We start from the raw sequence: 17,234 nt of genomic DNA, 5'->3' as shown, positions 1-17,234 counted from the left end.
GGATATATCTAATCTATTCACTTCAATTGGTAGCATGGTAAATATGGGGAAGTTGAATTATTAAATCACATTTTTGCAGAAACAAAGATATTTGAAAATTATTTTAAAGGGTTTGATAATTTTATCATCCATTAATATATAGTGATTAGTATACAATATTTAAAATATGCCATACCTATCAAATATCAAGTTTAATAGGTAACGTGAATAGCTTGGAGGTCCCCAAATGGCACTGTTATATCTGAAAACTTTTGCTTTCCTTAGGTCAACATAATGAGAGCCAGTAAGATTACCCCAAATTATCACATCTTTGATGTCTAGAAAAAGAGAACTTAATTAACAAATATAACAATGTATGTAAACATAGAAAATACACCACCTGAGAGCTGCTTAATTAGGATCTTAACCTAGGGAAATTGCTCTTTAAAATATAGGAGAGTATCCTGCTAATCTTTTATTTCCTTGTATAGCCCCCTTTAAAAAAAGTTTTATTAATTAATTTTATTTTTATATCACAATTATTTCTGGAAACAACACTTTCTCCAGAACCTGAACCCTTACCCTCTCTTGTAGCATAGTTATAATTAACTTGAAGTTAACTGTTGAGCAAAACCAGTTACTTCATCTGGCAATGTAAATAGCCCTCTACACTAGAGATCTTCTCTCTCTTTGCTGAGAAGATGGAGGCATATTTCATTATCTATTATTTCATTATTTGTTTTTTAATTTACCAAGTGTTTGGTTTCATTTTTATTGACCATCTTATTTATATTGTTTTAGTCAAAGTGTATATTGTACTTTTGATTCTGTTTATTTTACCCCTGCATCAGTTAATACAAATCTTCTCAGGTTCCTGTGATTCCTCATAATCATTATTTCTTACAATAACATTCTGTTACATTCACATTCCAAAGCTGGAGGGGCATTCATAGGAATATAAATGCACAGAGGGCATGTTAAGACACCTCAGAGGCCATAAAGTTCAACTTCCTTATTTTACACATAAAAAAACTAAGGCATTTCCCCAATTAATGAGTGTTTCATTACCTACCCCCCCCCCAGTTTTCTGTTACCACAAAAAGCATTTCCATTAATATTTTGGTATTTGTTGGAACTTTTTTTGTCTTTGACTTTTTTTGGAATAAATACTCAGCAATAGGATTGCTGGGTCAAATGGCACGAGCAGTTTAGAAGTTTTTGTATAATTTCAAGTTGATATTCAAAATGAGACCAATTCATAGCTTCAGTAACAGTGCATTTATTTGTGTGTCAGTTTTCCTTAGCAACAGAGACACAATAGTCTCTCTAACATGAACTGCCCACATCTTCTCTAATACTTAACGTTTTGCAAGGTGTGACATGAAACCTCAAACTTGTTTTAATTACGTTTGTCTCTATTACTAATTTGGAGCATGTCTTCATATTATAGTATGCAATTCTTTTGAGAAAAAAAAAGTCCACTTATCTATTGAGGACTGGCTCTCGGTCTTCTATATTTGCATCAGTTCTCTGTTACCCTAGATATCACAGTTTTATCAATGATATTTGAACAAATTTTTTTCTTTGCTGTACAGTTTCTTTTCTGTATCTATCTGAAATGATTTTGTTTGAGTGTAAAGGCTTCTTTATTTTATATTTTCAAAGTTGTCTATTTTTTGGCTTTTGTTATGTTTTCTATTCCCTATTCATTTGGGTTAAGAATTCTCCCTAGAGTGGAGAAAGATAAACATTTCTCATCAAACTACTTCCTCCCAGCTCAAGAGGGTTCATAGCTGATGAAACTCATTAACATATTTGACCAGGGACCAGACCCACTGTACAATCCTCAGGTATAGGAGGATTCAATGTGAAGACTGTAAGTAATTTTAATCTTGAACTACTGGTATTAGTGGTAGTAAGTTCCTTCATCAGAATAACCACCCAATTCAGGTCATTCCTTCCAACCAGTCTAGTTGGTGGCCAGTATACTCAGCTAGATCATCAATGTCAACTTGCCCCAGAAGGCCCAGTTTTTATTTCTACCATCCCTGCAATGGAAGAGGAGAGACCAGGGAAGGCCCAGATTTCAGCTGCACTGTTGTTGGAGGCATGATCACCTCACAGTGATGGAACAAAATACTTCTGCTGAGCTATACCCAGTACTTCCAGCTTCTGAAGTTCCTACAAACTGTTCCTTTGACTTCTGGATCAGCTGACTAAACCTTGAAGGGAAACTGGATGGACAAAGGCTGGTGGTGGTGTTGTCAGAGGGCCTGACTTCTGAAACAGGCACAGCCTTAATGAAAGGGGAATGGTGTTGGTAGGAAAACTCCCACAAACAGGGAACAATTGGGCCTGAAGACATTCATATTTTATCATAGGGGATTTCCTTTGGAGTCCTGCTTTGCCAGAATCCTTCTGCTTTTTCCTTCTGTGGAAACAAACCAAACCCCAAGCAAATGTATACCAACAGGACAAACCCCTTCCGTTTTCTCTATGTGAGAGATGGCTGACATAGAATGGGAGGAACCTGGAATCTCTGGACCACTGTGCTCATGATGGATCACTTCAGAGGAGATTGATTTCAAATCTCTTAGCCACACTGTGACCTCTGTGACCCAAGATGGACCCTGGAGCCAAACCCACAAGTCCTTTTGAAGAAAAATAAATAAATGAAAGAGGGGCATTAAAATTAGAATACAAAGTAGGGGAATGACATTGGAGTGTTATTCTCTTCCTAGTTCCCATTCCTGGTTAGCTCCTCCAGCAGTAGACTTCCATAATCACATGCGCCCTCTAATCTTCAGACTCTTCATAAACACACCCAGGTCTCTCCATCATTGAAAACAATAACAACAACAAAAAACCAAACCAAACCAAACCAAAAAGATAATCCTCACTAACCTTGTTATTCCCTCAAGCTATCATCCTAGATCTCTCCTTCCTTTCATGGCCAAACTCCTAGGGTGAAAAAAGTCTTCTCTCCTTGCCTTCATTTCTCCTCCTGCTAACTTTTAAACTCTTTGCAAAGCTTCTGAGCTCATCACTCAACTGAAATTGTTCTCTTCATGGCATTAACTAGCTCTTAACTGCCAGATTTAGTGGCCTTTTCTCACTCTTCAATGTTCTTGACATGTCTGCAGCATCTAAAACCATTGACTTCCTTCTCCTCTTGGTCAAATACATTAATGATACTGCTCTCTCTTGGCTCTCTTCCTAATCTATCTGACCATTTGTTTTCAGTCTTCTTTCCTGGATTATCATCCATATCAAGCCCCCTTAATGTAGGTGAACCCCACGGTATGGTCCTGGGCTCTCTTCTCTCTCTACACTCTCTTTCTAGGTAGCCTCTTCAGGTTTAAATATTATCTCTATGCAGATGACCACTAGATCTATAATCCAATCTATAATTCATTCTTGAGCTCTGGTACCGCATCTCCAACTGCTTATCAGACCATTCAAATTGGATATTCTATAGGCACTTCAGACTCAACATATCTAAAACAAAGCTCATCATCTTTCCCCCTAAACACACCCTTTTCCTGAACTTCCATATTTCTGTTGAGAGTACGATCAAGGAGTCATCCTTGCCTCCTCTCACTCTTCTTTACCCCACATATCAGTTGCTAAGTCTTATCAACTCTATGTCCACAACCTTCTCATATCCTTCCAATTTTCTCAACTTACACAGCCACCACCCTAGTTTATGCCTGCATTAATACTCTCTTGAACTATTCTATAACCTGCTAATTGGTCTTCTTGTCTTGAATTTCTCACAACTCCAATCCAATCCAATAGCCACCAAAGTGACTTTTCTAAAGTACAAATCTGACCATGTCATTCTGATGCTCAGTAAACTACACTGGCTCCCTACTACCTTGAGAACCAAATAAAAAATCTTCTGTTTGGCATCTAAAGCCCATTACAACTTGGCTCTGGCCATTTTTCCAGTCTTATTATATATTACTCTTCTTCATCCATTCAATGTGGCCTGCTTGCTGGTCCTGACGCATAGGTCCTGACGCATAATATGCCTTCTCTTATCTCTGTGTCATTCCATAGGTTACCTTTCATACCTGGAATGAACTGTCCTATCACCTCCATCTCTTACTCTTTTAGAATCTCTAATTTCATTCAAAGCACAGCTCAAGGGTCATCTTCTACGCCAGGCCTTTCTTGATCCCTCCAATTACCCTCTTGAATTTATGTATTTATTTGGTACATATTTAGGGATGGCATTGTGAATGGAGTACTGGGCCTAAAGTTAGGAAGACCTGACTTCAAAACTGGTCTCAGACACTTATTAGCTGTGTGACCCTGGGCAAATCATTTAATCCTGCTTGCCTCAGTTCCCTCATCTATAAAATAGGAATAATAATAGTATTTACACTGTTGTTGTGAGGATCAGTTATAAAATGCTTACTTAGCATAGTACCTAGCACATGGTATTATATAAATTTTAGCCATTATTATTATTATTATTATTATTATTATTATTATTATTATTATTTATATCTTGTCTCTAGCAATAGATTTTGAGTGCCTGGAGGAAAAGAATTGTTTGGGGTTTTGTGTGTGTGTGTGTCTTTGTATCCTTAGCACCTAGGCACATAGTAGGTTCTTAACAAATACTTATTAAGAGTTGAATATGAAGTAGCAAACAAAATCAAAAAGCCACTGTACATGTTAATGTAAATTTACAGAAGCTAAAAATATCCTCTGAGACATATAGAAAATAAAATTTTAATTCAAAATGGAGTTTGAATTTTTTAACCATTTGCTGTTTACAGTTGCTGAAGTTTTACACATAATGAAAGCAAGCTGTTTTATGCCTTCCAAAAGTATTTATCTAAAGACCGGTATAATATTTACATTTGGTTATGCAATAGGATTTAGCTATTCTAAAGCATGTGTGTTTATGATGGATATTAGATTACCCTGATAAATTCTGGTTCACTTTGGCATGAGTTCTGGTAATTATATTGATAGAGGCAGCTAGGTAGCACAGTAGATAGAGTGCTGACCCTGGAATGATGAAAACTAATCTTTCTGAGTTCAAAACCAGCCTCAGATACTTACTGGCTATGTGACCCTGGGCAACTCACTTAACTCTGTTTGCCTCAGTCTCCTCATCCGTAAAATGAGCTGGAGAAGAAAATGGCAAACCACTCCAGTATCTTTGCCAAGAAAACCCCAAATAAGGTCATGAAGAGTCAGACATGACTGAACAACAACAAAAATTACATTGATATTTTAGACTGGACAGAATGGAAATATTGCTTTCTAAAGCTTTCTTGTGGGTAAAGTAATGGATGCAGCTTTTATTGTCATTTGTTAAGGGATTCGGGGTCTATGGGTGCCAATAGCTCAAGACAAGTCCATATTTTATAGGTTTTCTAATTTTGCCTGAAATAATGCTTCTCACATCCTTGAATGCCCACTGGCCACTGTTGCTTCCCCTTTTCCTAAGGACCTGCTTTGCTCAGATTTTGTTCATTGTGATCTCTCATTGGATGCTGGAGACCAACTAAGCCAGGTAGTAAGTGAAAGAGGCAGGATTTAAAGCTTTCCCATAGCCTCTGAATCCAAAGCCAGCAATTTTTATAACTGCACCTTGTTACCACCTGTAATACTCTTGTTTTCCAACCTACTCATGCACTCACTTAACTTCCACATTGTCATTTCAATAACTAGTAAGGGTGATGGCTGATAATAGCAAAAAATCATTTCAATACCCATCAAACACCATAAACTGTCTTTTTATTCATCAAGTACCTACTATGTGAAAGGCTCCATGCTAGCTGCTTCTTACCTACTTAACATGCCATTAATTTTCTGCATTTCATTATGCCTTCCTTACAGCATTTGTTGAAAATTATACTTAATCATATTTGGTTTTGTATTATAGTTATATGTGCATATATCAGTTCTTGCCAGTAGACCATAAGCTCTATGAGAAAAATGGCCATTTACTTTTGTATCAGCTCCAGCATTCAGAACAGTGCTTTGCTTATCTGAGATGCCCAGTAAATGTTTGTTGAACTGAATGAAATCATATATTCACAAACTGGGAACTTAGGGGACTTAAGGAATTAGTTTCAAGGTCTATAAAAAATGAAGAAAGGGCACATGAATCACAAATCCTGGGTCTATGCAGATCTTGTGATGTGGTATACAATCTTAAAATATATTATATGAAAAAAAAGTATTAAATTATTTTAAAAATCCGAGTATCAACATTCTAACATAACACATTAGAATTTTTAAAATTTGATGTATGATTTAAGAAAATTTAGTTCAATTCAATTTAGTGTTGTGTAACAGATAATATACTAGACTTGAATTAGGAAGAACTGTATTCAAACCCCATCTTTGACACTTAGTAGCTATGTGATCATGGGCAAGTTAGTTTATATATCAAGGCCTCAGATGTTACTTCTGTAAAATGGGGACAGTAGTATTTCTAATACCAATTTCATAATGCTGTTCTGAGATTCAACACCTTAAAATATTAATGAGCTATATAAATGGTCAGTAGTTATTATTTTTATTATTAATCAATGAACATTTATTTAGAAGCATGACACAGTGGAGGTAGTACTGCATTTGGGGGATTCCATAAATGCCCCTTGACCTGTGTGGCCTTGGGTAAGTCATTTAACCTCTCTGCCTGTCAGTTTCTTCACCTGTAAAGAGAAGGTATAGACTTTGGTCCCAGGGCTCCTCCTAGCCATAAGTCTATTAACCTCTAATTCTACCAGGTGGGAGTGCTGTGCCAATTCTGGGAAGATAGGTAAAAATGGAAGGCATATCCTGCCCTCAGGATGCTTACATTCTATTGGGTTACATAACTTCTAATGATTTGTCCGTACCTAATTATTTCATATGGTAAACATGTAGTCTATATCATTTTATCTTTTCTCATGCTAATTAAAATAAATTAGCCATAAAAATTAATTAAACATACAACAACAGCAGTTTGTAAACTAATCAGATTATACTTTAAGATCACAGAATTGGAAATGCTAGAGCTGGCAGCAACTTTGGTGCCAATGACCTGAACATCTCCAGCACTCTATTTCTGTTTCCTTATCTGTCAAAGGAATGGATTGGCCTAGATGGCAACTTCTAGCTCTCAATCCAGGATCCTGTAATAATCTAGGCCAGTCCTCTCATGTGACAGCTGAGGCCCAGCAAGGATATGTATCGAGCCCAATGTCCCTCTGCCGGGGCCACAACCAGGACTGTGCCCTCTGTTTACTGTCCAACTGCCGGTCTCATACTCCTACCTCAGAGGGCAGAGTTTTAGCTCTCTGAAAACAAAAAACACCATAGATTAACAATACAAATGACTCACCAGATGCTGTTGTTTTCAGTTTTCTGGCCAACGTGGCTTTTGCTTCGTTTTCCATCAGCATGGCCACAGCAATGATGTTCCGTGGGTTAATTGATGGTGTATATGTAATGAGCAAACTGGTGGTGAGATTTAGAAAGGTCTTTGTTGCCACAATAACTTTCACAGTTCGACGAGCATTTTTCTCAATCAGGGATCCAAATAATTGACACAGAGGAAGCCTAGCTCTGATTCTATTTTCTAGAGACTCAGACTCATTATCAATATCATCATTAAGTATGATGATAACCTCAGCCTCAAAAAAGGCCTCTTCTATTACTGTGCACGTGGAGATTTCCCGAAGAAGAGGCGCTGCCAGGTCTTGGCCTTCCATCACAGTGGCACTGAGACTGTCTTCTTCAAAGTTGTTATTTAGGAGATGGATGCTAATTTCTTTATCCATACCAAACACTTCTCCATTGACCAGTAATGGAATCAGGTTGTAGCAAGTAGGACAAGATGCACTGATGAAAATGTGATAACTTCATTATAAATGATGAAAAGATATTTTCCTTTAAACCTTGACTCTCACCATACAATTCTTCATATATAGTGAGGCTGTATATATTTTTAACATTTTATGTTTTACATTTGTTACATTTATAATTTCAACATTTTGTTTTTAACATTTTAATTTGTTTTTTTAAAATACCCATATAATTCTTTAAATACAATAAGACTGCACATATTTTTAAATGGACAAACATACACCTAGACTTTGGGTGATTTATTTTAGGTTAGAGTTGTTTTTTTTTTAAATGAGAAATTCTGACTCCTACCATAAGAAGGCAGTCTCAAAATTACAGACACTGCCTCTTTTCAAATGACTGAAATAAAAATTCCTGTTTGTAGTGAGCTACTTCTAATAAACAACCATTTTGCTTTGGATGTCCTTCTAAATTTTCTCATGTGAAAGTAAAAATAATCAAGCCTCTCTTGACTATTGTTCATGAAAAGTTATGGAAAATTTTTGGAAAAAAATTACTAAGAAATATGTTTTTAAAACAATCCAAAATTCAGTCAAGACCTAAATTCACTAGTATATTGTGGTACAGGGATTTTAAATTGTAGAAATCAGTCAAACATTTTAGAATTTACAATACTACAGACAAGGGTAACAGGGAGCTCTCTCTTTGTAAAGGCTACTGAACAAACAAAACGCTTTGTGAGAGTATCGATTCCGTATTCAGGAAACAAAGAAATGTTGAACTCCTAAATGGTGCTATCTTGGCAGCAAATTTTCATTTATGTGCATTTTAAATAGGTCACTAAAATATATCTCAAAAGTGTTATTTGCCTAATCTGTAGTGGAATGAATCATCCGCCCTGATAAAGGAGAGTAGGAATGTAGCAAAGAGTCTGGCTCCACTGTCCTACCCGGTGATCCAGACCCTTAGTGGACTGATCTTTTTAAGGTCTTCTTTCTCTTGCTCAATTTCTATATGTGTCTCCAAGTTCTCGCCAGCAATAATCAGCATCTGAGAGGTCATCATCTCTGAGGTGACACCATAGTAAAGCTAGACAGAGAGAAGACCTAAGTTAGCACAAGAAGACAGACTCATTTCACGTGAATGGAATGGGGGCCCTACTCCACAGCGTACTCTGTCTGCTGCCTTGACATCTGGGGGATGTGGTGAACCTGCTTTTGGAAATTCACAATTGTGAGTAATAGAGGGGATCTGCCCCCAATTCAGAACATGGGCAGGTATTTTATGACAGTTTCCCATCTGCTTAACTCATGGTGATGAAAAATGTTTATCTGATACCAAGCTGGAGCCAAGTATGTTTACATAAGGCATGCAAGGACAAATCATAGTCTTTTTCCTGGCTACAAGTGAGGAAGAAATGGTGTAAGCCTCCAGGTGGGGAGAGAGGTAGCTCCAGTGGCCTATTCTCCATATAAAAGCTGACATATGTTCATAAATTCATGGTGCTTCAGTTTCTTTGCCCGTTTGTGTTTCTCATTTCTGCTCTCAGGTGGAGGAGACCAAAGATAGTAGGCTACCTTGTGAACTTCAAAAAATCAGAAACGTCACTAGAAGACCAGAAGTTAGAGTATATAATGGAGTTTGCTGGCAACAAATGAGGAGCCAGCCATGAGAAGCAAGCTGCTTGACCCGTCCCAGCATTATTAGATTGATCCAGCCAAAATGCTGTACCCTCAAGCAAGGGAGCAACTCCTCCAAAGGCTATGCCCCACCTAGAAGTGAGAGTTCCCTCCCCTTAAACTTCTGAGGGGAAAGAGAGTAGTAGCTTTGCTCTGGGGACCCACTTGTCAGTAGAGTCGGGGTTGAGAGTGAGCTCCAGAGCTCTATATATTGGCTACATGAAGAAGAAGACAGAAGTTTTTTAAATCGACTGTATTTTCAAAATAAATGTAACAGTGTGAGGCAGAGCAGATAAAATTTCAAACAGATGGTAAGTATCTAACAAACTTATTACCTGGGCATGCTCCAAGAACTCATTACATCCTCCCAGAAGAAGACCCTTTCCCCCACGGTCCAATAACTCTCTCCAAATTATAGGAGAACTTTCGTGATTCCATTGATTCTTCTTACATAGATCTTTCAGCCATTGCTATTGAAAAAAATATGCCAAGGAAAAGTTTAATGTGATGAAATTTGCTTAAAATTTAGATTTTGTAAGTTTAAATGCTACCCTTTCCAACTTATATAAGATGTCTTAGCATTCTTTAAAAAGTCTACCTTAAATTTTAAAATGGCACTGAATTACAAATTAGCAAATTAGGTAGAAAAGTAAAATATACTTTACATTTATCTTTTAAAATTTTTTTTGAAAATATTTTCTTTTCAGTTCCATATTCTCTCCCTCACTTCACCCCCTCCCGTACCCATTGAGAAGGCAAGAAATATCATACTCATTATAGATATTACGTCATACAGAACAGTTCCACGTTAGTCACAAAAAAGCAAGAAAAAGAAAGTGAAATTAACCTTTATTTATCAAACCAGTAGTTGTTCAGATTGGTCAGTAGACCTTTCTCAGATAGGTCAGTAGAATGAAAATGTCAAGAGATACTTTATTATTTTTTAAACAAAACTATAGAACTTCATTTTCTACTTTAAGTGTTATGTTTAAAAAGAAACATAACTATTTTTTAAAAATTATACACTAATTTCATGAGCTCATTTGCCCCTTGCTCTTGCTCAGACTTTATGTTTGTTTGTTTGTTTTTTTAGGCGATTGGGGTTAAGTGACTTGCCCAGGGTCACACAGCTAGTAAGTGTCAAGTGTTTGGTCTGAGGCCGGATTTGAACTCAGGTCCTCCTGACCTCAGGGCTCGTGCTCTAGCCACTGCACCACCTAGCTGCCCCAAATGAGGAAACTGAGGCAGATTTTAATTGACTTGCCCAGAGTCACCCAGCTGGTAAGACTGGATTTGAACTTAGGTCTTCCTGATTCCAGGACCTATCTACTGAGCCGTCAGCTGTCAGAAATTTTTCAGCTTTTTTTTTTTTTTTTTTTTTTATTAGGCCATGGGGTTAAGTGACTTGCCCAGGGTCACACAGCTAGTAAGTGTTACGTGTCTGAGGCTGGATTTGAACTCAGGTCCTCCCGACTCTAAGGCTGGAGCTCTATCCACTGCACCATCTAGCTGCCCCTCTTGCTCAGACTTTTAAGAAAAGCTGCTCGTCTCAGTTTAGTGGGGATGTTCAATTTTGTCAGGTTCAGAAAGTCAAGAATAATGCAGAGATTAGGTGGTAGTTATCTGGCAAATCCAATTTATGCTTATTTAAAAATAAAATAAAATTATCAGGTTTGTGTGGCCCTTGTCTCTAAAAGCCAAACTGTGACTTAAGAGGAAGAGTTCGATGTTCATTTGGGGGAAGTACACTCGGTGTCTTTAAGGTACATGCAGCAAAACTGCTCTAAAGAGTTGTACCTCATGATTCAGTCCTTCTGATATTTAAGTGACTAAATTCCTACCCAATGCCACCATGACCTCCCACAGGCCCTCCAGACTGGCAGTATCAAAGGCCTTGATCAGTCTGACAAACAATGTATGCAGACCTCTGTTCTGCTCCTGGCATTTCTCCTGGAGTTGTCGGGCCACAAACATCATATCAGCTGTTCTGTGGCCCTTTCTGAAGCCACGCTGACTCTCAGGCAGGTGATCATCTTTCCCATGATTAATCAGTCGATTTAGGAGGATTCTAGCAAGGATCTTGCCAGTAGTGACTAGGAAAGAGGTCCCCCTGTGGTTGTCACAGGACATCCTGTTTTCTTTTTCTTTATACAGATAAACAATGGAAGCATCCTTAAGCTGCTGAGGGATGACTTCCTCTTGCCATGTAACCTGGAAGCCTTAAGTCAGCTTCTGTATAAGCAATGTACTCCCTGCCTTGTTGATGTCTACTGGGATAGAATCAGCCCCAGATGCTTCGCCGCTCACTCAAGAGGAGCTTGATGGCATTCAGTACCTCTTCTGCACTTGGAGGTTTGGCTAGAGAGGAAGTGATTACAACCTGAGACATATGATCAGTGGCTTTGGCATTGATTGATGATGGTCTGTTAACAACACTATGGAAATATTCAGCCTGTCCCTCCAGGATCATGTTCATTTCACTGATCCGTGTGACTCCAGTGTGAACCCTGTGGAGTTCTTGTTTCTCATTTAGCAGCTTCTGAATTTCCTCATCATTTTTGTCAAAACAATCCTGATGTTTACAGGTGTTCTGGACCAGATGAGCACATGTAGTACTGTACACCAAGTCTCTGAAAGCTGTCCACTCCTCTTCTGCTCCATGGTTTCTGACTATGTGCTGAATTAGCTTTCCCTCCAGGTCAGCATTAAACTATTCATGCACAGAGAAATGCTCTAGAAGATGGTAAAAATTGGGTTGCCCAGAGAAATTCATCAGCATTGTACTCCACTTTCATGATGGCCTGCTCACGTTGTTTGAATGCCAATACATACCTGATGAGGTCTAGAGGTTAGGGGTCCTGGAATCCCAAAATCATGACATGTGGGTCCTGCCCGAAAGAATTTGACCCAAACCTTCTTGCAGCCAAAAACAAGGTTTATTGAAGATTCGCCATATTAGGTAGACTCTTAAGGAATCTGAGCATGGGTAAGCAATGGCTAGATTTTAGGAATCTAAGCATTTTAATAGAGACAAGATGGACCTTATATACAGAAAGACTATGGGAGGGATCTAAGAGTGGCCAAGTAGTCTATGAGGTAATACAATTCCAGGGACCTGGACCACATGGCCTAGGAAGAATGGAGAAATGGCCTGGGGCCATAGGGAGGTCCACAATGAAAGGCCAGTTGATGGGATTATAGCCTCAGGGGAATGCCAGATCTGGCCATGTGGGAAAGTCTAAGGTTTTTCCTTTCTGGGGCCCAGATCCCAACCCCATCATACCCAAAAGACTATTTTACAGAGAACTTGCACAAGGTTAGTACTCACATGGTTATCAGAAGAAGTGGTATAAGGACCTTGTCAAGGTATCTCTTTTTTTTTTTTAGGCAATTGGGGTTAAGTGACTTGCCCAGGGTCACACAGCTAGCATGTGTCCAGTGTTGATTTCAGGGCTGATGCTCTATCCATTGTGCCACCTAGCTGCCCCATTCTCAAGGTATCTTTGAAAAACTTTAATATTGACTGTGAGACATGGAAAACGTTGACACTGGATGTCCAGTGTGGCATGCCTGCTTCAAAGAAGGCGCTGTTCTCCACGTAGAATCGTAGAAGCACAAAGGAAATGTGAGCTGCGCAATCCAGAGCCTCTTCCACTCTAAATGTTCTAATGGACCACTTGTGCTCAATCTGTGGTAGTGCCTTCTGAAGTCACATCGGACTGATCAGTCACAGCAGAACACACTGTACCCTGATTCCAACAGGGTGGTGTCATTGGTCTTCGAAAACAAAGGACCGAACAGCAACAACTAAACTCTGTTAGATTGTGGTTTAAGGCATATTCACCTTAAACTGATTTCTAGTCTCTAGCAAATAATAGTTTAAAGAGGTCTCAGATATGTCCAGAGAAGGTAGCAGTTTCACAGATAACAACTGATTTCCTCAAAAGACTTGAATAAAATTTGAAGACTTTTGAAGGAAGATGAGTATTAAGAAGCCCTAATATAAATGATAAATACTGAATTCCTAGGGGAAACTAAATTTGTTATCCTTACCAATCAGAAACCACATTTATTTCCATGAATCATATTAAAACATTTAAATTGGGATATAAAAGTTGATCTGAAGAGATTTACATGAAAAATGACCACCTGTCTAATACTACATGAATAAGCAAAACTTTATTACAGAAAACTAATCTGAAACAGCCAGTTTAACAATTATAGTCAAATTTGTATATAATGACTTTTAGTGGGTCTAACAGACTTTGGAATAGTTTCTTACCTTCCAAACATCAGGGTGTTGAGTAATTTTGTGTATCTGGAAATCAGGTAGATTTTTCTGCAGAAAATCTGCCAGAAGTTCTGCCTTAGCAAAGTATGGGCAAGATGCACTACCTAAGAGAGCAAATTAGTAGGATGACAGTTTACATACCCTTGGGTATTACACATTGTTATTCATAGGTTGCATATCCCATTTTCGTACTTATGTACATAGAAATCATGTAGAATTCGATTGAATTTATTTATTAAGCACCTACTGTGTGTAAGACAATGTGATAGGTTATAAGGATATAAAAACAAAAAGAAAATATGCCTGTGTTCAAAGAGCTTCCATTTTCTTGGGAGGCAGTGGGAAGAATGCAGCATGTACAAAAATAAGCATAAATAAGTTTAATGCAATGTAATATTAGAGCATTTAAAAATTAGGACAACCAAGAGAGGCTTCATGGACAGCACCTGAGTTGAGCCTTGAAAGAAGACTAGATCTCTGAAAGGCACAAATGTGGAAAGTGCACTCTCCAGGCAGAGGGAATAATCTGTGTGTGTGTGTGTGAGTGTGCAAGGGAGGCAAGGGTGGTCATTTTGAATAGAGATGAAACAGAGAAATAAAAGAATACATTTCAGAGACATGCTCTCTAGTTTTCAACTGCTTTTCTCTTGGATTCCTCCCAATTGACAATACATGCTTGAAACAACTAATGGATATAGGGTGATAAGTTGTGTGATAATCAATATAATAAGTAAAAAGGAGAGAGAGAGAGAGATCAGAGAAAGGAGGGAGTGATATTGCTGAATCAGGAAAATAATTCTTCCTGAAGAAAATGAGACTTTAGCTGGACCTTGAAGAATGACTAGGATTTCAGAAAAGCAGAAAAGGGAAGAGGGAGAGCATAAGCAGGGGGCAGTTAGGTGGTGAAGTGGATATAGCACTAGGCATGGAACGAGGAAGACTCAAATCCAGCCTCAGGAACTTACTAGCTAGGTGACCCTGGGCAAGTCACTTAACACTTTTGCCTCAGTTTCCTCATCTGAAAAATGAGCTGGAGAAGGAAATGTCAAGAAAACCCCCAAAGGGGTCACAAAGAGTCGGATATGTCTCAAACCACTAAACAACAACAATAACCCAGCATAAGCAATGGCATGGGTATAATATATGTGGAAGATGCTAAGCAAGCCAACTGCCTGGAGGGGAGATGACAATCAAATTGTATAAGGAGCATAGGATAAAATTATGGATCAAGGAATTTGTACTTGAGGAAATGGGCAATAGGGAGTCATCATCATGGCAGGTTCTTGAGTCTGGAATGATGGAAGTGGTGTTTAAGGAAGATTACTCTGATGGTGGTATTTGAGGCAGACAGGAAGTAAGGAGAAAATGGAGCCAGAGAGACCAGCTATAATAATGAATATAGAGAAGGGATGAATTTTTTTCAAAAATCTATGAAATAAAAGCTGGACTTTGTGACATATTAGATACAAGGATGATAAAGAAGAAAAAGTTGAGAAACTAGGGGAAGGGGCTCCTACACATGGAATAATTTAGAAAGGTAAATTAGTTTGGGGGGAAGGATTACAAATGGAATTTTGGATATAGACTTCTGCTTGTCAGTCACATGGCTTTAAAAATAAAGGACTAGAGCAAAGAAAAGATATAGATTTGAGGGTAGTGTTGGAGCCATAGGAATGACTTAAGAGATCCATCCACTGTCATTTACATATGAAGAAACCTAGATACAAAGAAGTGAAATGACTAAGGCCACACATGTAGTAAGAAGTAGAACTGAGAGGCAAATCTAGGTCCTCTGGAAGAATACTGGATTTGATTCCTGGTTTTGCCACTTACTACCTTCATAAACTTGTGCAAATTATTCAACTTATTTTGGATGTCAATCTCCTCATATGTAAAATGAGGGGACTGGTTTAGATGACCAATAAGACTGCTTCTCACTCTAAATGAAATAAATTCTCTGACTTGAGAATCCACACCAAGATCTCTGGCATACAGAGACAAGAGCATGGCTTAAATAGAAATTAATGGGTTTCTGTGGCCATCATCCTCATACTATTTATATAGCAATTTTAAAGAATGCAAAACACTGTACAATGCTCATTTCACCTTCACAACAACTCTGAAAGATAGGTGTTATTATTCTATTTTACAGATGAGGAAACTGAGTGAGACAGAATTGAAGCAATTTGCTAGGGGTCATATGCTAACTGCCTGAGGCTAGATTTGAACTCGCTTTTCCTGACTGCAGTCCAGTGCTCTATCTACTGCAGCCACCTCTACTGGGTATGTGTTCTTGTGTTCATCTTCTTTGTCTGTAGAAGTATATATGACTGAGGAAGGTGATTCGCAGGCTCAGCCTCCTATCTCTTTAGAGATTCTAGGCCCTAAGGACCTAAAAACAATGAAGAAGAAGGAAGAGGAGAGGGAGGGAGATGAGGAGAAGGAAAAGAAGAAAATGATGATGACAATCCTCCAGGATCAAATACAAAATCCTCTGTTGGGCATTCAGAACCCTTAATAACCTAGCCCTCTTCCTACCTTTCCAGTCTTCATACACCTCACTTTCCACTATGCACTCTTTGATCCAGTGACACTGGCCTTCCGGCTGTTCCAGGAAGGAGACCCTCCATCTCTAAGCTCTGGGCATCCTTTCTGGTTGTCCTTCATGATTGGAATGCTCTTTCTCCTCAGCTCACAGCCTGACCTTTCTTTAAGTCTCAGCTAAAAACCCCATCTTCTACAGGAAGCCTTTCCCCCAATTCCTCTTAATTCTAGTGCCTTTCTCTCTTAATTATTTCCTACTTAATGTGTATATAGCTTGTTTGTACATATTTGTTTGCTTGTTAGACTGTAAGCTCCAAGCAAGGACTTTTGCCTTTTTTTGTATTCCCAGCTCTTAGCACAGTGACTGACAAACAGTAGGCGCTGAATAAATGTTTATTAACTGGCTGATGGTGATACGGCTGACAGCAGTCCCTTTTAAGTTATACAAGACACTTTCCATCTATTATCTCATTTGATCTTTACAAAGACACCATGAGGTATAGATTAGAGGGCATTGTCGTCCTCATTTTACCGATGGGGAAGCTGAGGTTCAGAGAGGTTCTAGCCCGGAGTGGCACAGCTCGCAAGGGGCAGAACACAGTGGGTGTCTCGGGTCCTTCTCCAAGAACAAGCCGTTACTTCTCTTTTTTTCTTTTCTTCCCCCCCACCCCCCCGAAGAGAAAGGTTTTGAGTAGTCCGACTACAAGCAGCCGGTCAGTGCGATCGAATCAGAGGGATCCCTGCGCGCAGGTGGGGTGGGGGGGGGTGAGGTATCACTTACCCGCAATAACGAACTTGGCCATGGCCACTATGGGAAACAGCCTGGATGGGGAGAGAAAGAATGAGGCCAGAGGAGAGAGACGCGACGTCGTCTCCAAGCAACCGTACGTAGCGAAGACCTGATTCGTTGCTAAGAAACC

The 17,234-nt window shown here is 38.8% G+C and overlaps 1 protein-coding gene across 2 annotated transcripts in view; it reads right to left on the bottom strand.

Annotated features, from left to right (window-relative positions):
- The window catches only part of MDH1B (malate dehydrogenase 1B), a 31,582-nt gene extending 14,348 nt beyond the window's left edge, over positions 1-17,234 (bottom strand). For both annotated transcript variants that reach the window (XR_003570145.1, XM_027873817.1), the window contains exons 1-6: positions 17,096-17,234; positions 13,762-13,874; positions 9,815-9,949; positions 8,750-8,889; positions 7,337-7,836; positions 176-317 (exon numbers count right to left, since the gene is read on the bottom strand). Coding sequence is in view for 1 of the 2 variants with exons in the window: in XM_027873817.1 (XP_027729618.1) it covers positions 176-317; positions 7,337-7,836; positions 8,750-8,889; positions 9,815-9,949; positions 13,762-13,874; positions 17,096-17,117 (1,052 nt within the window). In the remaining variant the exon portion in view is untranslated. The remainder of the gene's footprint in view (positions 1-175; positions 318-7,336; positions 7,837-8,749; positions 8,890-9,814; positions 9,950-13,761; positions 13,875-17,095) is intronic.

This window comes from Vombatus ursinus, unplaced genomic scaffold (genome assembly GCF_900497805.2).
Source record: "Vombatus ursinus unplaced genomic scaffold, bare-nosed wombat genome assembly UNPS02014802.1, whole genome shotgun sequence".
NCBI classification, from domain to species: Eukaryota; Metazoa; Chordata; class Mammalia; order Diprotodontia; family Vombatidae; genus Vombatus; species Vombatus ursinus.
This window is presented reverse-complemented; position numbering and strand designations above follow the sequence as displayed.